This window comes from Indicator indicator, chromosome 5 (genome assembly GCF_027791375.1).
Source record: "Indicator indicator isolate 239-I01 chromosome 5, UM_Iind_1.1, whole genome shotgun sequence".
In the NCBI taxonomy this organism is placed as follows: Eukaryota; Metazoa; Chordata; class Aves; order Piciformes; family Indicatoridae; genus Indicator; species Indicator indicator.
The window spans coordinates 22865009-22887248 of NC_072014.1; the positions used below are offsets into that span (position 1 = coordinate 22865009).

General features: G+C 39.5%; 1 protein-coding gene across 1 annotated transcript in view; it reads right to left on the minus strand.

Annotated features, from left to right (window-relative positions):
- Positions 1-1854: 1854 nt before the first annotated feature.
- CSRNP3 (cysteine and serine rich nuclear protein 3) overlaps positions 1855-22240 on the minus strand; it is a 79987-nt gene continuing 59601 nt past the window's right edge. Inside the window, exons 4-6 of the mRNA XM_054381279.1 lie at positions 10121-10380; positions 4280-4576; positions 1855-2898 (exon numbers count right to left, since the gene is read on the minus strand). Coding sequence (XP_054237254.1) covers positions 1855-2898; positions 4280-4576; positions 10121-10380 — 1601 coding nt within the window. The remainder of the gene's footprint in view (positions 2899-4279; positions 4577-10120; positions 10381-22240) is intronic.

The following is a 22240-nucleotide window of genomic DNA, read 5'->3' on the forward strand; positions in this document are numbered from 1 at the left end:
TGAAGAAAACTAAATAAAAACCTTTCCAGTTACAACATGGAGTAACAATATTTTGCTAATTTAACATAGAAACGAGAAGCCGCTTTGCCCAGATTTAATACAAGAACAATTAAGTCAGCTTAGTTTTGGTTTTTTTTAAAAGCTTATTTTAAATTTGGCAGTTTTTCTCCTGGAGTACTGTACATGATGTTTTCAAGAGCTTCTAACCAGAAAAGTCACTGTTACAGATCTAAAATTTACACTGTGTTTACATGCATACTGGTAACCATCTAGATCCGACACAGATAAAAACTAAGATGCTGAACCTTGTTCTGACAAACAAGACAGATCTACATTTCAACCCACTTGATGGATAGTAAATAAAATGTCAGTATAGAAGAACCAAACTATTAAAACAGATTTTGAAGTCAAAATAAGGCAGTGCAGAATTATCAGTGTAGAGAAAACCAGGATCTTCTGCCTCCTTTTCTAGAAGAAAGCAACGTTGGTTACTAAATTAAAGGTTGAGATAAAGCAGACATTTTAATTCCCATCTCATTTAAACACAAATGGAATGATAAGGTAATGGACATCTATATTATGCAATGCTATTTTGCTTGCAAACTTCAGCAGATATAAAATTTCTGAAGCTGTGCTTCCTCACTGAATCTACTGGTTCCTAATTAGAGCAAAGGACACTGTAAATTTGAGATGTGATCAGAAGTCCTCAAAAGCCAATCTTGTATTTCATAAAAACTGCAAAATATTTGGGAAATGTAGACATTTTCATGTTGGATTTTTCCATGCTTCATTTAAACTTTGATTTGTAAGATTCTGCTTTTATAAATGATCTACTGACATATTCATAAACTGGCTTGGGACAAACATACAGGTTTTGTTACAGTGAATTTCAAGATCTTACATATACCTCAGAGTCTGGAGCTATGGCATTTCTCCAAAATTGTTCACAGTTCCTGCAGTTAATACAGTGCTGCAAAATGGCACTAAAGTGCATTAAGTATCTGAATGTTTGTTGGGCTAAAAGGTGCTGTGCAAGCTTAAGCTGCTGCTTTGCCATTATATACAAGATCATTTTTCTTTGGGAAGAGGGTACTGGTTCTGGAATGTCACTGGTTTTAATGGAGGATTGTCTACCTTTCACCTTTCTAGAAAATGCAAATGCCCTCCTTCTGACTCTTCTGTTTGTCAAGAACAGTAAAAGACAAAGTAGTACACTCTAAAACCATGTTTCAAGATAGTTTAAGAGAAATTATGGTTAAAAAAAAAAAAAAAGGAAGAATAGAAGGTACTCCAGATGAAGAGTGGACATGCTCTTTGTACCCAGCTATGGATCTGCTGTGTGAATGAACATGCTGTTCATTTTTATCAAAACATGAGTACTAAACTACCATAAATAAAATATATACAGTACAGAACTTTTTTTGTACAGTAGTTACTTTTACATTAAACTTACCATCTTTTCAGATATGTTGAAAATTAGGACTCTAAACATGATTATTTCAAAGTATCATTATTAACAATCTTGCACAGGCCCGACAATCAAAAACATGAAGCTTTGATTCAGATAGCTTGGCAGGTTCCACATCCTTTGATAGGTAGGTTACTTTGAAATATGTTGGACATATTTTTTACTTACATGGTTTATTTTTATCAAAAGACAGTTTGATTATTTTTATTTAAATCTTTACATGAGCTGTTTTTGTGCAATACCACTGCCACTGTAGCTTAAGAAAACAAAAAGTGTCTGGAACATTGACTACAGACCAAGTGTTGTCTACCTCTTAAAAAAGTGTCTAGGAAATCCAATGTGAGTTCATTTTAATACAGGAAGTCAGTCCTAGAATAACTTTAATATTAAACAGGTACCGTTTCTACCACTGGTGATTTGATGCACTCTTCATGCAGTCTGCTCTTTTCTGGGAGGCTCAGTGAATTCTCAGCAGGATGCTCTTGTATAAGACTGTCACCATTCAAAGCTGAAACAAAGCCATCTGGAGAAGGACCTTTCAAGTATGAGTGAAATTCCACTTGAGGATGACTGGGCCTATGCTCAGTGTATAAACTGTTACATGGAACACTGCTATCTCCTTCAGAAGATGAGCAGCAAACAATCACTGAGGGGTTTGCAGAAGGGTAATGAGGGCTGCTAAAAGTTTCCTCTGATTGCCGTGTGTATTCAACAAACTGTTCTGAAGTCATGTTGTAAGGCACCAGAGAAAGACCACTGTTCTTGACAGCATCCCTTTCTGAGTAAGTCTCACCGATCTGGTTAGCAGTGCCAGCAACTTGGTTCTCTATTTGGTAATACAGATTTGAAGAGTTAGTATAGTATGAGGCATTTTTAGAGTGGTTGTCATGCACAGCAGTTCCATCAGAGTAGCAAAGGACAGAAGGAAGAGGCACCATGTCAGCATGAGAGCCCATGCTTTCTACAAAGTCATCTGCTTTTTCTTCTTCATCATCTTCCTCTTCATCTTCCTCTTCTTCTTCATCATCATCTGATTCGCTAGGGGCTAAACTCTGTGTGCTAGAATCTGTAACTCCACTACAAAAGCTACTCCCATCTTCTTCTTCCTCCTCTTCCCCTGGGCAGTCCAAGTCCTCGGCTGACTGAGAATGCAGAACTGCAGCTGGGGGTTCAGCTTCAATCTCAAAATTCTCCACAATTGAATATTCAACTGGATGGGGTCCTGGACTCATTGAACTAGTGTGAGCACTTAACTCGTTGTGGCAGCCATTTAGTGCTGGAACTTGCTGCTCTCTGTTCTTCTCCAATTCAAGTTTCATTATTGTGTGCAGAAAGTGAGTTCGTACACGGATAGGGTTAAATTCAATTCTACCTGCTGTATTGCTACACCCTTCTTTGGTGCAACCGCAGGGAAAAGACATACGATCCACCTTTTAAAAGAGAAGAATACAGATTAGCAAGACACAGCATAAGCCTGTTGATATGATGGAACTCAGACAGCCTAGAGCAATAGATGAGTGAAGTTCACCTTGAGAAGCGCTTATAACAGTAGTGGAAGCTAATTCAGCCTAGGAATTTAGCCCTACTGACAGGAACTGGCAGGGACCCATACATGCAACACTGTTGCAGAGTAGGAGAAAATATGTTTCCATTCCACAGTAGAACACAACATTAGGTAGTTTTTCTGTTTATGGTTTTACTGTTACGTTGTGCTCAAATCTAGACAAAAGCAATACCAAAGTGAGTCTTAAAACTTGGTAAAAATCAGAGAAACTAGAAAGTTACTGAAACAAAATGAGTCATATGTAAAAATCTGTAAAAAGAAGTTGCCAATGGAGACCCCTGACCACAGAGAATATAAATAAAAACTCAAGTATGTTTTAAAAGATGCTCCAGCCAGTTGTAGATGCAATATTGTAAGCTCAACAGACTGTGGACAGAAGTTATATATCTAATAATAGCCATCTTAAATTCCTAACAATGTGACCAAACCCACATGTTGGATAGTCAGATCAGATACCTTAAAGTGAATGATTTTCATCTACACTGTAATACTTGCAAATACGATGCAGAGGAGAGCCATTTAACACAATCTAGTGCATCTTCCCCACATGTGAAGATGAAAACAGGAATTGCAAAGAGAATTTATTACTTAGAGTAGCAGAGACAGTTTAGATTTAAGATATGATGAAAAATGTATTAAGAAATCAACCACAAAATGATGACTCCAGAGAATTAGTGGAAGCAGTTTTTGTGGAACATTTGGGACACTGACAGCTGTACAGATGACACTATGTAAATGTACAAAACTAAAGGAAAAGCTACCTGCTGTATTAGCAGAAGTTATTTTAATTGCGTACACACACAAATTTATCACACTTATTTTAATATTATGCCTGTTAAATACAGGATTGTTATCACAGAGTTTCTTTTATCATTTGTCATTGAATTCGGACGGTAATTCACATTTGGACAGTATGTGAATTTGCTCTAAAATAAAAAGTAATATCCCTTCTGAAATCTGCAGGCTACTGATTCTTCTGTTATTTGTTTAAGAACAAAGAAAAACCCTAAACAAAAATATGTCTAAAATAATCATAAAGATGTTTAAGGAGACTGTTTGTGTTGCACACTATATAGTCTTAAATCTGGGCCTTTAAAAAAAAAAAGTTTGAGATCTACAATTGTTCTCATGTAATAATTAACTAATTCTCAGTAGTTCTAACTTCAACGACAAAAAGTACATGCATGTGCATGCACACACCCCTCTCCTCTCGACAGTTAAATAACAGCAATAATATAGACATTTACCTGACATTTTATGCCTGCAAGACTGCAAGTGCAAGTCTCTGGATCACAGAACACACGGCAGTCACAGCCACAATCCTCTCTGGACAGGCGGATGGCCCGCAGCTCATGTTTTTCTTCCACATCAATCTTCTTCACCCCAGAAGCTCGAAGCAATGCCCTTCGCTTTTTTGTCGGCAGAGGTTGTAGAAAGAAGTACTCATCTACTTCTGTGTTGTCTAGATCAATGTCATCATCAGAAATGTCATCCAGTGTCAGCGTGTTAGCTTCTTCAGATTCCACCGTACCATTCTTCGTCATCTGTTGCATAGAACAATTAAATTAATAAAGTTAATACGACACTCGCTCACACACACATACACACGTACGTGTGCCAGAGACGTAAACAGGGGTAATGCATTATGCAAAAATGCTGCATGACTGCCAGCAAGTTTCGGAACATGATTATAGATGGGGTGAAAAGCCAGTTCTTGTCCATTTAACATATGAATTAACCACACATTTTTAGTTTCATGTTTATCATAGAGTTTGGTTTTGTTTTTCTAAGTTTCTAATTCTTATCGGTTCTTTATGACCTTTATCATTTGTCACTGTTTGTCAGATCTCATGCCTTTCTAAAATTGTAGTCTTTATTGTTTCACTTGCTTTACTTTCTGAGCTCTTCATTGATTTCAGTTCCTGTTTCTGGGCTGCCTGAAATTCTTCAATATCCCTTTTGAGATAGTAATTATACTACCAACACTGTTTCAGATTAGAATGCCTCACAGATTTGTAAAATGGTGTATTTTATGTACAAATCACTATCTTGTTCCTCTTTAGCCTGACAAGTTCATAGAATCATAGAATTGTTATGGTTGGAAAGGACCTCAAGAATCATCTAGTTCCAAACCCCCTGCCATGGGCAGGGACACCTCACACTAGATCAGAAATCACTCAGAGCCACCTCCAGCCTGGCCTTAAAAACCTCCAGGGATGGGGCTTCTACCACTTCCCTGGGCAATCTGTTCCAGTGTCTCACCACCCTCATGGTGAAAAACTTCTTCATAACATCCAAATTGAGTCTACCCATTTCTATTTTTTTTCTATTCCCCCTAGTCCTATCACTACCTGACATCCTAAAAAGTCCTTCCCCAGCTTTCTTGTAGGCCCCCTTCAGATACTGGAAGGCCACAATAAGGTCTCCTCAGAGCCTTCTCTTCTCCAGACTGAATAGCTCCAACTCTTTCAGTCTGTCCTCATAGGAGAGGTGCTCCAGCCCTCTGATCATCCTTGGGGTCCTTCTCTGGACATGTTCCAGCATGTTCATATCTTTCTTGTAATAGGGGCTCCAGAACTGGATGCAGTACTCCAGGTGGGTTCTCACTAGAGCAGGGTAGAGGGGGAGAATCATCTCGGTGTTCGACCTGCTGTTTTGTTTGAAGTTTGTACAGCTGAGATCACAAAGTAGTGTTTCCAACTTATTTATTTGGGCAGATTTGCTTCTTGAGAATTTTAAGCCTGGAAGTCACTTAATTTTGCCCCTTTGTACCTAGATTGCTTCATAGTACTGATGTGTATAGCTTCTCTGAAGTTCTTTCTACTGCTCTGTGGTCCTGAAAATAACCCATCTAGCTTTGTGTTGTCACAGATTTTAGTACTTCACTAACCAGTCCAGATTATTCTTAGGTAGTTAATGAATTAATGAACTTAGAATAAAGAAAGTAAGTTGTGAATCTCTTGTGGAAAAACATTTTAGAGGATTTGTGCTCCTTTCCTAGTGATGTGAATTTCCAAGCTTCTGCAGCTACAATATCCTGGCACTGTGTTACTTCCAATGTATATTCTAGCTCTCAAAACTTTCAAAAACAGTTTCAAAATTAAATGGCCATGAGCATCAAGCACAAATATTAATTGTAAGACAGCACACTTCTCATACAGAAAGGGTCATATGTATTCAAGGAGAAAAAAAAATTACTGCACTGAAGAAAGGTTAACTTTCCCATCTGTGGCAGAATGTACTGCTTATATCTGCCAGACAATACAGCTACAGGGTTTATAAAAGTTCTTCTACAGAGAAAACTTGATTCTACAGAGAATTGAAGAGTATCAAATGTTAAAACAAAGCTCAGAGAGATGATGATATTCATTAGAAAAAAATATATTTTCTCAATCTCAAGTTACTGAGATTGAGCTTTGTACTATATAGCAGATGTGAAACATGCAGTTACATGATTTTTTTATGTATAACAGTAATAATTCCTTTTTATTTTATATTGTTCTATAAAATAACTTTGCTTAAAATGCAAACAGAAACAAACAAAAAACCAGATGCCAAATGTTCATGTCTTGAGACTCATTTGCATTAACAGTTTCATCGTGGGCATTACCATGGCCTCAGAAAAAAAGCTCCAGTGAATGTAATTTGAATATTTCTATCTACAGAAAAACAGCTATTGAAATCCTTTCTCTGTCAAATACATTTTCCAATACAGAACTTCAGGGGAACATTAAGTTTTCTCAATTGTCATAATATTGCATATCTGAATTAAACTTGCTATATATAAGATGGGTAAAATGTGTCTCATGAAGTTAAAGGTTAATGCCATAGCAAGAGAACAAGGCAAGGACCAATGAATATGTGAAGCCTTTGGGTGAAATTCACTTCAGCTCTGTAAAACATGGAAAATTTAGGTTATACACCTTTGCCTGCCCTAGCTAGAAATTATTCCTTACAACTTCCCAGAATGAAAATCAGCTATGTCCACAGACCCAGGAACATCACTAGGGTCCTGCTAAGCATTTTAATACATGAAGAGTAAGCAACGATGACTATTCCAGCTAATTTGTTGTGCTTACTCATATGTTTTCTCAAATGACAATTTATTAAAGTCTACTTTGCACCTTTCATCTTGACAAGATGGCTTTTATGTCCACAATTCTATTTGAATTTTCACACTGCTTGCTAACAAGAGTTTATGTCACTCTCAGCAATGTTTACATCAAAGGCTGGTGCTAAATAGCTAAACTCGACTTGAGGATTATTTTAAAGTTATTTCCTGTTTTAATTAAAAGAAGTTGCTTACTTGGCTCTTCACTTTTAGCAAGTAAAATAATAAACAAAATCTAATATTATGGATACTCAGTTTCAGCATATTCCTCTATTTATTTTTGTTTTAAACAAAATCTATGAGGGAATGTTTTCTGCCTACAGACTTACGCATTTTCATCAAATGCAAAACATTTTAAAACCTAGGGAAGCTGACATTAAAAAACACACCGAATATGTTACTTTTAGCATAACAATCTTCAAACAGGAAAACCTTTTTGAGCAAACTTTGCCCTACTTCATTTCTCTCTGAGATGTACAGTGATTTTGATGCAAATCCTGATTAGTACCTTTTCATTAAAGGTAACTGCTGACATTGTTACCTTAGAATGCTACAGTGTCTCCTCTTTGTGTTCATTTAGGAAACATGTGAATGGCCAAGCAGCTCTTCCATCTCTGTAAGATGAGATCAGCAAGGCCCAGCTGTCATAGAATCATAGAGACATTTAGGTTGGAGAAGACCTTTAAGGCCATTGTGCTCAGTGCTCTGCAGTGACTTTTTACTAATTCAGTCAGTCCTGGATTTACTTTTGAGAGGGAAAGCGGGGTTTTTTAATGTTTTTACTGTTAAGTGTATAATCAGGAATGTAACTAAGCTGAGTTCAAAAAGGAAGTTTTCAGTTCCTTATGTTTTAATACATGGATGAGGCTCTGGCCAGCCTGATCTAGTGTGAGGTGTCCCTGCCCATGGCAGGGGGGGTTGGAACTAGATGATCCTTGTGGACCCTTTCAACCCTGACTGATTCTATGATTCTGATTCTATGTTCTACAGTGAAGAGTAACATTTTATTGTAGTAGAGATTTAACACAAGTTACCACTTTTAAGCCGGTCTCAGGATTCTGAAGGCCTAACCACAACTTCTTAATAGTGTCAGCTTACCAATCTCAGAACATGCAAGTAAACTATTCCAACATCAACTGCTGAGGACCAGTGAAGAAATAAACACACCACTGCTGGATGAAGGGGAAAGGACTTTTCTATTTGGTATAAGGAAACAAGTAAAATTAGGTTGCAAATCAGGTTTCTTTCCCTATTCACTCAATACTTATGAAATCACAGTAAAGAGTATCATCCACTCAAATGACTGGGAGATGGAAGCACATGCTGCATTTGGAAGAGGACCAAAACATGCAGTCTATGTCCCCAAAAAAGAGTGGGCTGGAATTAAGTTGATGAAGAAAGACATGCCAGCCAAGAGGAAAATTGTGAAAGCACAAAAAGCCAAGCTCTACTCCATATAGATGAAGGCCTCACCCAATCATATGAGGTAACTACGTTCTGTGACTTCTATTTACTTTCTAGCTATAAAAAGGAAGTTAAATATTTGCATGCCTTACTATCCTTTACTCACTCCACTGGGGATTTCTCTCTCTGAGCTGATTTCTGGAAGCCAGCCAAGGGATATACACAGTATCACTGCTCACAGGGACACAGCTCAATTCACATCTGATGGTCTGATTATCCAATGATGGGAGATATTTAGAACTATAATCTCTACCTAGTGGTAAGTCACTGGTCTTCTATTTCCAACCTGTCCCAATATCCATCCTTAATCTGCCTTTGTCCTGAGTGGGTTTATGTTTGTTTGTTTTCATTAAGACAGTTCAAATTTTATGACTACTTAAGAAACTATTTAGTTATTCAAATAAAAAACAATTAGGAGACTGGAAAAAGAAGTAATTACAGTAGTAAGATTCATACACACTTCTTCAGGAGTTCAGACACAGAACTCAAGAACATGGACCATTCTATGAGAAAAATGCTGAAAGGCATTTCTCAAACTTGGAGGGTGCCAGTTTGCTCTGGATGACTGTAGTAGTGTCTGAAACAGAGATACATCACAGAAGAAGAGGCTGTAGAGGACAGCAGTTCGGTTAGAATTCTAAATATTGTTCACTTTTAATTACAAGAAATTTAATTACATCTGAAAAAAAAAAAGCGCCCAAAATACATCTAACACAAGCCATTACACAGGAAGTATTTCATCCACTACAAAAATCATAACAAAACTAGAAGTTTTGCCACCAGTTTCAAAGAGGCAGAAGGGACATTTCCAAGAGCACAATCTCCCTCTCTGTTCAGCTCTACTCAAATACAGAGTTTCTTTCCTCTCCTGTGCTCTGTTAAAATAGACAGCTTCCATACTGTAGCCAAGATTTGTTCTGACTAGCTAAACTAATTTAGCCTTCTAATTTGTCTAACATATTTCTTAAGCACAGACATCCTTTGGGGAAGAATTAAAGATGCATGATCATAAATACTGGTGAAAAAAGAAAACATTACTGTTTTTTATGTTTTAGCCACATTTGCTCAAGTTGGCCAAAAAAATAAGCTGCTTCACTTTCTGCGCTTAGGATGCTACCATTCCTTTGTGTAACAGGGCACTGTGCAAGGGCTCAGAAGACTCCTTCTTTTCCTGGAATTTCCAGACTCTTGCTGAACACTTTGTTCAAGACTAACTTCCACTACTCCCTACCTTTGTTTTCCTCTCTGTAGAAAATGAGAGTAAACAACAAGCTCCTTATAAACCACTTTGAGGTACACATCTATAAGAGCTACAACAACACTTGTAAGACCGAACAAAAATACATCTTCAGTAAAACAATAATAATAATAGCACCATTGTTTTGACTGAAAATGGAGTTCATAGAAAGGAAAAGCTTTTGTTTAACACATATATTGGGCCCACAAATATTGGGCTCTGATGCTGCTCATTCCAACAAATAAGGCACGGATCACAGTCCTGAGCAAACTTTACCTTTAGTTTTAGAGAATTTAGTTTTTCCTCCCTTAGATGCTCTCTCAGCATCTCTCGGTGCAGCCTCTCCTGTTCCATCGCAAACTCTCCAAGCGTGTACTGGCGCACACTGTTGTGGCGAGTAGACATTCCCAGTGTGCTTCCCCCTTGGCTGGGAACACTGGTGAAGCCTTGCCTTCTTGTGAAGTAATACACAGTAACACAGTTAAAATGGACATTTTTTGTTCTCTTGCGCTTCTCTCTCTTCAGGATTGAAGAAGCTAGAACAGATGCAATGACAGTATGAATAATAACTGCAGACAGTAAACTCAATGTTTGTGTAGCACCACTTACCAGAACAACCCTGACCGTGCACACACTAAACTTCCAAGGTGTGCAGTACAGATGAGGAAGCAACGTTAGAAATATTTACTGTACACACAAATCTCAAAGCCATTACAAAGCGCTACAGTCAGGAGTGCTATTGTCTACGTTAGAACAAAAAAAATTGGGTCAAGACAGTTGTGTTTTCCCACAGCATTATGAAAACATTTTATCTGTTTACCAAGGAAACAAATAAATCCCAGCAAAAGAAACTTCTTTCACAGTGTCACTTCAATTACAGTGATCCACTGCCTCACTCTTCTTCAAACCCTTGCAAAAAAAAACCAACGTTGCAGACGACAGCAGTGAGGAGAGCAGCAGACACAGCCTCTCACAGGTCTATATGCTCTGTCACTGTTCTGTCAGGAAGGCTTAGCTGTATTGCCCTGTAGCTACATCTTTAAAGTGCTGGATCACATTGGCAGGAAGGATTCCTCTCTCTTGTAATCTAAAATATGATAAATCAGTGTTAGAAACACTATAAAGGTAATACATTTAGTGTTTCATATTGTCCCAGAAATTCATACCATTATTATCACTGAATAATATAGAAATAATGCTGGTAAGCAATCAGATCCACTTCCTTTTTCTTTACCTTTGTCCTGTTTTCATCCACTGAACACACATGTATGTGTGTATATATATTCTAATGCACAGAATTTTGACAAAAAATTACATGTAATCTAATCTCTTCCAATTCCCCTCAAACTCATGCTCATTTTCTTGTACACATGTGCATTATCACACAAGATGGATTTGTTCAAAAATAAATGCAAAATTTTAACTGCTACATGTTCTTTTTTCTACATTTAGTAACTCCCAATGATACTGATCTATTGTTTCTCACCAGTAACAGTGTGAGCCTTTAGAGACAAAAAAAGGCACAAACGTTAGAGAAAGATGAGAGACGCTCCTTGATTTTTAAGATAAGCAGCCTGATTGATTAATTGCAAAATGGCAATAGGATGTTGAGGTTGTAGATAGTAAGTCATTGCTCTGCAGCTGCTCAGCAATTTGGCAGGCATGAATCTGAGACCCAACTGCCAGAATTCAGGCAGTAAAATGATTTAAAAGGTGCCTGACGACTCTTGAAAGACTCAGAACCATTCTATAAAAGCAGTAAGAGCAACATAATGTACACTGCTAGTCTAAAATTGCACTGTCTCTAAAGGCTGGAAGCACTTGGCCTTCTGCCTTGGTTTCACAACAGTTCCAGTTTATTGTTGCATTTAAAACATAGTTCATTCTGTAATATTATTATGTAGTGAAATGTTAATAATCACAAATATAAAACCCTCAACCTTTTACATGACATAATTTAGTCCTAAAAAAAGCAGCGTAGCCTGCCTAGCTATGTGAAAAACAAGTACATTAGAAAATACAGACCTGTAAGTAAATTATAGACAGCATGCTCTACTGACATAATCAATCATTAACCTATTTAGGGCTCAGTAAAACATTGACATAGTATTATTTTTCCTAAATACTGCTAGGGAGCTAAAAGCATGCTTTATTATCTAAATAACATGCACTTCTTCAGATACACTGCAGGTATGTTAGATTATGAAACAGATAAATAAGCTCCTACATTCAGTTAAATTCTCTCAAGGAGGGATGCTCCAAAAAACATGTAGGATGTACACAGAGGAATCAAACCCAAATTCTGGCATTATTTAAACTTACATCCAAGTTTAAACAAATCTTCTATCAATATAGCCTGTCAAAAATATTTATAGGAAGCTTTCAGTGGGGCAAGAGGACTGTTTCATTAAAAGAGACAATAGTTTTGTTTTGAAACTGTGGCATATATGGAAAAGAACAGTACATTAAAACTATCTTTACTAAACCCCAATTTTTAGAATTTGGAAGATGGGGTATTTTTGATACAGTGATATTTTCTTTCAATTTTAGTATGAAAGCAAATTCTCGGTCAGAACTTTCACTGCCTGTATATGCTATTGCCCACAGGAAGTGCATATTAAAAATTCCTGATTCTGCTTGAAGGAGGTATTGAAACCATTCTGGGATGTATCCAATTTCTGATACAACAGTATTGCTGTTATTGGGATCTCAACTGGATCTTAGAATAGAATAGAATCAAGAAGGTTGGAAGAGACCTCAAGGATCATCGAGTCCAACCTGTCACCCTACACCTCATGCCTATCTAAACCATGGCACCAAGTGCCACGTCCAATCCCCTCTTGAACACCTCCAGGGATGGTGACTCCACCACCTCCCTGGGCAGCCCATTCCAATGGCCAACCACTCTCTCTGTGAAGAACTTTCTCCTCACCTCCAGCCTAAACCTGCCCTGGCGCAGCTTGAGACTGTGTCCTCTTGTTCTGGTGCTGGTTGCCTGGGAGAAGAGACCAAACCCCTCCTGGCTACAACCTCCCTTCAGGTAGTTGTAGACAGCAATGAGGTCACCCCTGAGCCTTCTCTTCTCCAGGCTAAACAGTCCCAGCTCCCTCAGCCTCTCCTCATAGGGCTTGTGCTCAAGGCCTCTCACCAGCCTCGTTGCCCTTCTCTGGACATGCTCCAGCAATTCAACATCTTTCCTAAACTGAGGGGCCCAGAACTGGACACAGTACTCAAGGTGTGGCCTAACCAGTGCTGTGTACAGGGGTACAATGACCTCCCTGCTCCTGCTGGCCACACTACGCCTGATGCAGGCCAGGATGCCATTGGCTCTCTTGGCCACCTGGGCACACTGCTGGCTCATGTTCAGGCGGCTGTCAACCAGTACCCCCAGGTCCCTTTCCACCTGGCTGCTCTCCAGCCACTCTGGCCCCAGCCTGTAGCTCTGCATGAGGTTGTTGTGGCCAAAGTGCAGCACCCGGCACTTGGATTTGTTGAATGCCATCCTGTTGGACTCTGCCCATCTGTCCAGCCTGTCAAGGTCCCTCTGCAGAGCCCTTCTACCTTCTAACAGATCAACACCTGCTCCCAGCTTGGTGTCATCTGCAAATTTACTGATGATGGACTCAATCCCCTCATCCAGATCATCAATAAAGATATTGAACAGGATGGGGCCCAGCACTGATCCCTGGGGGACACCACTAGTGACAGGCTGCCAGCTGGATGTGGCACCATTCACCACCACTCTCTGGGCTCGGCCCTCCAGCCAGTTCCTAACCCAGCGCAGAGTGCTGCTGTCCAAGCCACAGGCTGACAGCTTGGCCAAGAGTTTGCTGTGGGGGACAGTGTTAAAGGCCTTGCTGAAGTCCAGGTAGACTACATCCACAGCCTTTCCTATGTCCACCAGGCTGGTCACCTGATCATAGAAGGAGATCAGGTTGGTGAGGCAGGACCTGCCCTTCCTAAATCCATGTTGGCTGGGCCTGATTCCTTGGCCATCCTTCAGGTGCGCAGTGATTGCCCCCAAGACAATCTGCTCCATGATTTTCCCTGGCACTGAGGTCAGGCTGACAGGCCTGTAGTTCCCAGGTTCTTCTGTCCGTCCCTTCTTGTGGATGGGTGTCACATTGGCCAGTTTCCAGTCTTCTGGGACCTCTCCAGTGAGCCACGACTGGTGGAAAATGATGGAGAGAGGCTTGGCCAGCTCATCTGCCAGCTCTTTCAGCACCCTAGGATGAATCCCGTCAGGTCCCATGGACTTGTGAATATCCAAGTGACTCAACAAGTCTCGAACTAATTCCACATGGATTTCAGGAGTACAACACTGCTCCTTGACCCCATCAACCAGCTCAGGAGGCCAGTTATCCTGAAGTCCTCCTGCCTTACTGTTGAAAATGGAGGCAAAGAAGGTATTTAGAATCTCAGCCTTCTCCTCATCCTTAGTTACAATGTTACCCTCCACGTCCAATAAAGAGTGGAGGCTCCTCTTGCCCCTCTTTTTAGCATTAATATATTTATAAAAATGCTTTTTGTCGTCTTTCACAGAAGCGGTCAGTTTAATTTCTAATTGTGCTTTTGCCTCTCTAATTTTTCTTCTACATGATCTAACAACATCCTTAAACATATCACTAGTTGCCTTCCCCCCCTTTCCAAAGGCGATAAACCCTCTTTTTTTCCCTTAGGAGCTCCTTGCTCATCCAGGTCGGTCGTCTTCCCCGCCGGCTCGTCTTACGGCATGTGGGAACTGCCAGTTCCTGTGCCTTTAGGAGCTCCTGTTTGAAGTAGGTCCAACCATCCTGGACCCCTTTGTTCTTAAGGGCTGTTACCCAGGGAACTTTCTGAATAAGTTGCCTGAACAACCTGAAGTTTGCCCTCCGGAAGTCCAAAGTGAGGGTTCTGTTACTGCTCCTCCCTATTTCCCTGCATATTGAAAACTCCACTATCTCATGGTCGCTGCACCCTAGACAGCCTCCAACCATCACATCTCCCACCAGCCCTTCTCTATTTGAGAACAGCAGATCAAGCAGAGTCTTGCCCCTGGTAGGTTCACCTAAGAGCTGCATCAGGAAGTTGTCATCCATGCACTCTAGGAACCTTCTGGACTGTCTCCTCTCTGCTGAATTAAGTTCCCAGCAGATGTCTGGTAGGTTAAAGTCCCCCACAAGGACAAGGTCTGATGATCTTGAGACAGTTTCCATCTGCTTATAGAATATCTCATTGGCCTCCTCATCCTGGTTGGGTGGTCTATAACAGACTCCAACCAGGATGTCAGTTTTGTGTGGCCTCCCTCTGATTTTAACCCATAAGCATTCAATCCTTTCATCTGCAACCTCGAGTTCTGAGGCATCAAAAGATTCCCTAATATACAGGGCCACCCCTCCTCCTCTTCTCCCTTGCCTGTCTCTCCTAAAGAGCTTATAACCCCCCAGTGCAGTACTCCAATTGTGAGAATCGTCCCACCACGTTTCTGTAATGGCAACTACATCATAGTCTTCCTGGTGAACCAAGAGTTCCAGTTCATCTTGTTTGTTGCCCATACTGCGTGCATTGGTGTACATGCACTTCAGCTGGGCTGCTGATTTCACCAGTTTGTGTGGTCCTCCCTCCTTTCCAGGGAGACTGGTTTCCACACCCACCCCCTTCAGACCTAGTTTAAAGCCCTCCCAATGAGTCCTGCCAAGCCCAGTGCCAGCACCCTCTTACCCTTTCTAGATAAATTCAACCCATCTTGGTCCAGCAGGTCAGGTGCAGTATTGCCTCTATTTTGGAAGAAATATTGATAGCTAATGAAGGGCAAGTAAAACAACTACCCACACAGGGAGTGAGAGTTGAAACTATAACAAAATATTAAAGGAAAGAAGGATAGAAGGTTAACCTTAAATACATATGCTTCATGAGAAAATAGAAGGTAATTGTGCTTACCAGCAGGAATACTAAAATGCTGCAATAAAAGTGCTTTCATTTTTTAATGTATCAATTCCTATGAAGGAGATGCTACTTTCATCCTACTTTCCATTGCTAAGGAATCATACTGCTTTTTATACATAAAGAAATCAACCCCAAATTTTATTCACATGTTACACACTAATAGTTAAATGAAGCTGGGCAGAAGACTAGGATTTAATTCCAGATGAAGAAAAAGAGAATGTAATCTATGATAAAACTCTAGATTAGATGAACAAACTTCTTCATTATGTGGATGTTTGGGGAAGGATGGGAGTGCCCATGTGTGCGCTGTCAAAATTTAGAATGTGAATTTCATAGACTGCTGCACATTTATAGCTTTTTGGTCAGCAGTCTCTCTCAATAAGACTATAGTTTTCAAGAACTATCTTAAAGAACCCATTAATGCTTTTCTTCAGGTTTTTAGGTAGTTTTTATGCCACACCATGAAAGTTTTTTTGTTTGTGGTTTTTTAACATATCACTGACAAAAACTGTGTAAAAATAAAATTAAGCTGAACTTCAAGAAAATGCTGGGCATACTGTAACTGCAACACCACCAGCACTATAAATCCAGCACTATTCCACTGTCCTGAAGACAGTGTGAGAGCAGACACTGTAAATGTCATTAAAATTCATGGTTTTATTTATTAACATTGTACTTCAGAGTCAGACAAATTACCTATACAGATTATAATATAAACAAGCATGTAAACATTCAGAGCTCTCAGGTTACATGTAATTACTTTTTTTCCTGAAACTCTTATGGATTTGCTTCTGTCTCACCCAAGAGTTCATTAAAGTGAGGAGCTGCAGCTCTGTAGTCATCTCTTCTACATTGCTGCTAGGGCATAGTCAGAACATATTCGTATTTATGAGAGTGTTGTTTGAAAGAGCTGATCAGCAAGAACTGCACAAGATTACAAGATTTTATTTGACTACTCAAAAGCATAGGTTTGAGATGTCAATAAGAGGAGTGAAGAATTGGGACCACTTCAATAACCAAAGACAGAAAAGGAAGCACAGTCAGCACTGCACAGGTACTATGTTTTTATTCTACTATACTTCCTAAAATCTCTTAGCAGAGGGTTGCCTTAAAGTGACCTCAGAATAAATTATTATTAGATGTTGAATGGAGATGTTGAACATTTTCTAACATCAGGGACCAAGTGTATGGGATAACCATCTAACTTGCTGTGGGACAGAAATGCAAGTTAATTTAGTACATGTTGGGAGAAAGGTTGCAAAGCTTACAACCAAGAGACGCTTTTGTTACCTCTGGGAATGGAGATCCACAAAGCTGCCTGCCGAATGGCTGAAGGATGGAATCTTGTGAAGATAAGATGACCCTGTTTTGGCTAAAACTAGTGAGGCAAGGCTAAAACAACAAAACATGCAGTTTCAAAAAGTATTCTGAAGGCTGTAGTGCCCAAGCAAAGATCTTTGCCTAATGGACTGCAATTTTAATATTAAAGCTTACACCTCTCAGTATGATAATGAGCCCAATGGAGTACATGCTAAACACATATGACTACGTTGCTCAACTCTCCACCCAAATCATGCTAAGCATCACCTAGAAGGCAGAGACAGACAAGTTTAGGAGACATAAAACAGCAAGGTGAACACCTCTCCTCTACAGAGGAAAGACTGGATTTAGCAGAGACAGTCCATGGGCTGCGCTCTTTTTTTCTCCATTCAAGGCAGGGACACCTTTCTGCTAAGAACTACACATTCAATACACAGCTCAACTTTTGCCAGCATTACCATTTCTATTGTACTAGCACTACTGCACAGATTAGTATCTGATTTTGTCAGATATTACTTGGGATTTATTAACTCAAGCAGTTAGTGAATTTATCACTAGCAATCCCAAATCTGTAGTATCTGTTGCTTTAATATATTAAAACTACCAATTATTTTAACTTTCTGAATGTGTGTCAGTGAAAGACCTTATTGGGCCACTAGAAAAGAGGCAAATGTTAATTTTGTCAAACAGTTTCCATAAGAGGCCAGACAGACAGCAGTACAGTAGTCTAGAATGTAATGTAACAAAGTATTCTAGAACTCATTTAGCTCTTTTGCCTTAAGCCAACCAGAACTCAGAATATCAGATCATCTTATCAATAATCAGGGGCATGTTATTTTGCATGCATTGTACCTTAAATAGGACATTAAAATAAGTTGTAGTTACTGCTAAGGACACCACTTAAGACAGAGCAGAAGGACAGACAAAATACCTGTTTTCTGATTTATCAGAAAACAGGAACATATGCCCAGACAGAATTTTCTGACATTAATCAATCAGTAAGTTTCTTTCAGAATGAGGGGGACAGATTGCACAAGGCTTGCATACATCTTTGGAGTCAGTTTCAAAAGTTTTGCAGGGAAGCAAAAGCTGGTAAAATAAAAATTTATCCACAGAGTGTAAGCATCACACTTTTCCAGAAGAGACTGAGTAATGGCTTCCTTTTTTGGCCAGTTCTAAAAAGTATTCACATGCCATCTGCTTGTGTAACAAGTGATATCAGTAGATGCCACTATCATCTGTTCTGTGCAAAAAGGGTGATATTTACTGCAGACAGAGTCTGCTAGCAGAGATGTAGGTCTTTAGCAGCTGCTGGACATACACTGTCAAGAACTGTAAGGTTGGTTTTTTTCAAAATTAGTGTCACTATCATGGGTCTAACAGTTCATGGTAAGCGAAGATGCCACAGGGAATAGGAATAGTCACCATCACCCAGAACTGTTCTACAGATCACACATGAACACATTTATATACTACAAGTCTGATATATTCCATGGAAGTAAAAAATTACTCCATTCTAATGTATTTAAACAATATCATTTTTAGTTCCATGTTTCAAGATTGTATGTAACTAAGTATTTTTGACAGATACATAAGTACTGTAATGCATAAAATATATCAATCATCAGAGGGAAGGATACTGTTAAGAACATAATTACTGCTACAGAACTATCTCTTAGAAAAGGTCACTATCTGGAAAAGGTTTTCAGACATGGGTATCTTCAAACAGGACTGACAGAATTCTCCATCTGAAGTTGTATCAGCTGCTGAAATTATGATTTTTGGCATTTGATATTTGAGTGGCTCTGCTTCTGGGTTTAACAGAGTAGAACCCAAGTTAGTAACCTGCTTGTGACTGGTCTGCCTCCTCACGGAGTCAAGTCAGGTCCTGTAGGCCTATCAGCTCCTGGCCATGCAAAAGTAGCTGCTGGAGACTCAGGGCTGTTATCTGGACACAGTACAGCCACATCCAGGCAGCTCTCAACCCAAGGTAACAGCCACACTACAGGTCATCTGCACCATGTATGGCAAAGCTGGCAACTGTCTCTAAAGAAAATTCCTAAGGTGAGGCCAAACGACTTAAAATAAAACTTCTAAGAGCAAACAATTGTTTAACCCAAGCATGATTGGCCTGCCCTGGAAACACGACCTGCTATCTGCACTTCCTCTTTTGCTGTCTTTGCTCATGACCTGCCTGCACACATATACACAGTAGGGTGCATTTATTATATTAACCCCTCTCTCTCTCATAGCAATTTTCTTTATTCACAGTGATTATAACTTATATCATTACAGCATATGATATTTCTGCTATTTCTCTTCATGCAGAATTCCTAGCTTTTGCACTTCTTTGGCTATTGAACATACAAGGAATTGTTCAGGTTTCCAAAACTTAAGAACATTTGTACAGGAAGCCAGAGACCTGCAGGAAGGTGCAATGCCTAAATCCTCCATATCATCTTTTCAAAAACTCTACTCCTTTAGTTTTCAATATTTCAGTAAGGTCCTTTTCCAGTCATTGACTGTAGTACAGAACAGAGATAATTGTTCAGCAGGCCTTCAAGAAATTAAGATTGCAGCGGTTTATTCATAAGACTGCACACCAAAAGGAAGCAAGCTTTGTCTAATTCAAGACAACCTTTTTCAACACATTACCACCTCCCCACACTGCTACCACCCCTCCAGATTACACAGATTGAGTCTTGACCCTAAGGCTGTCTTCCCCAATTTGTGGTTTACTAGACACAGGAAAACCAACTATCAAAAGATAAAACATCATTATGGTTGTTCCTATAGGTGGGAAATTATACACATAGCTGAGGATCACCTCCTGCATCAGGACACTAAGTTGTAGCTCCTGTTACCACTGTTTTTATCTCAGTGCTTGCAATTTTAAATGGTAACATTTTATCTATCAACAGAAAAAGTACAATTTTTATCACCCAGTGGCTAAAAGCAACAGCATACAAGATGGTTAGCCAGAGAGACTATGTGTTCCTCAGATTTTTTTTTTTAAGCTTCTAGGTACTTGATCAAATGCTTTAAATGGATTTTTTCAGACACAGTGTGTTCCACATGTCTGTGGGAAACATGAAGACACACTAATTCATTTCTCAAAGATACTCTAAAAATTAAATTTAAAGTCAAAACTGAAGAAAGTATCAATGTAAGAAAAGAAAATAAAATATAGCTATTATGAAAATAACAATAGCCTTAAAAATTAAAAATGTTCTGTAAGCTAGCTTCCAAGGCTGCTGTTCTGTCTCGTTCAGGCTGCTGTGTCACATGAACCTTCATTACAATGATGATTAATGGGAAAAGGGCAATCAAGGTGAATAGAGGTTTGACAATAAAACCTCCCTGTCAGACTCATCCTGGCTAAAGTATGTTGTACAAAGCATTGATCTGTGCTGGAATTCCGTCACCGAACAGAGCAAATGTGGAGATAATTTCTGGGTTTGGAAAAAAGACTTCCCACACAAGGTTAAAGAATAAAGAAGGGCCTCTGTTCATCAGCAGTTGAGAATGAAGCAATTTCTATGGCACAAAAAGTTTACACACATGCGTAGAGAAGTGTGTGAATAGAATCATGGAATGATTTGGGTTCGAAAGGATCTTCAAAGGTCATCTAGTCCAACCCCCTTGCAGTAAGCAGGGACATGCCCCACTAGGTCAGGTTGCTCAGAGCCTTGTCGAGCACGATCTTGAGTATCTACAGGGCCTCAACTACCTCCCTGGGCAACCCGTTCCAGTGTTGCACCACCCTCATGGTAAAGAACTTCCTCCTAACATCCACTCTAAATCCTCTCTTCTCTAATTTCAAACCATTGTCCCTCGTCTTATCACTACAGGCCTTTGTAAATAGTTCCTTTCCAGTCTCTTTGTAGGCCATCTTCAGATACTAGAAGTCTGCTATTAGGTCCCCCTGGAGCCTTCTCTTCTCCAGGCTGAACAACCCCACCTCTCCAGCCCCCTGATCTTCATGGCCCTCCTCTGGACCCACTCCATCAGAGCAGTGAAGAAACTGTATCAATATGCAGATTTGTAACAAACCATTGTCAGTGTTTTTGTGGTGCATTTTAATGTAACTAAACCGCTAGGGTTAGAGATTCTCTCCTTAACATTGTAGTTGTATGGAAAAATCCATCTGGTCCTACTGCTAAGTTAGTTTCAAATAATGGTTGCCATTACCTTATTCCTACTCAAAGTCTCATTTTTGCACTTACCTTCTGTATTGTAAATAAAATTTACTTTTCATTTTAGGTATTATTGGGAGACTGAAGAATTTTATTACTAGCTCATTTTCCACATCTTATTAGAAGCTATGTAGCATCATTACCTCTCTAACTTCTGAAACTGTGCATCCGTCTCTCATCTCCCTACCCCAAACCAAGTTATTTTCAAAGCATGAAGTGGGAAGCTAGAAGCACAGGAGATTCCTACTGACCTCTGCACCTGGTGTGAGCTGTTTATCTACTGGTACCTCTTGCACCAAACATCCCCAGCCACTGCCTTCTCCCACAGCTGGTATGAAGTTTTGAAGCGGCTTCTAGTGCCTCTTCCTTTGCCACCTCATGCTGTATTTTCTGTTCTGTCCCCTGAGAATAACCGTTATTTATCTACTTGTGAATTTGTAAAAAGTAAAACATACAAAGCCCTGCAACTCTTTCCACAGTTGAACAATTCAGGTTTTATCCTATTTATTAATAATACATTTCTTAAGTCGAGGTAACAGATGTTTTCATGGGCCCATCCAACTTCCAAATCCCACGAAAAGTGATTTTTCAAAGGAGAAAAATCAATATTTACACTAACAGTTCAGTCTAGCCATGTGAGAATCACCCAAGTTTCATTTGTAAGTGTATAAATTATAACAGAGGAAATAGGTGAGCACCAGTATTAATGACCTGGCAGATTGAAACCAAGTTTTCCTGAATTGCTCTCACATACACACAACGCACCATACAGCTACACTTTCTCTTCACTTTTGAATATCCTTATTTTGATCTCTGGGCAGTGGAGCTACAGCAGTGTGAAACTCATGCAAGACAAGGAATTTCCCTCTTCACACTTAATGGCCAAAAGAGGACTCAACATCCCCCGCCCCAGCCTGGGAATAGATCCCACTGTGGTTGTATGAAACACAAAGTC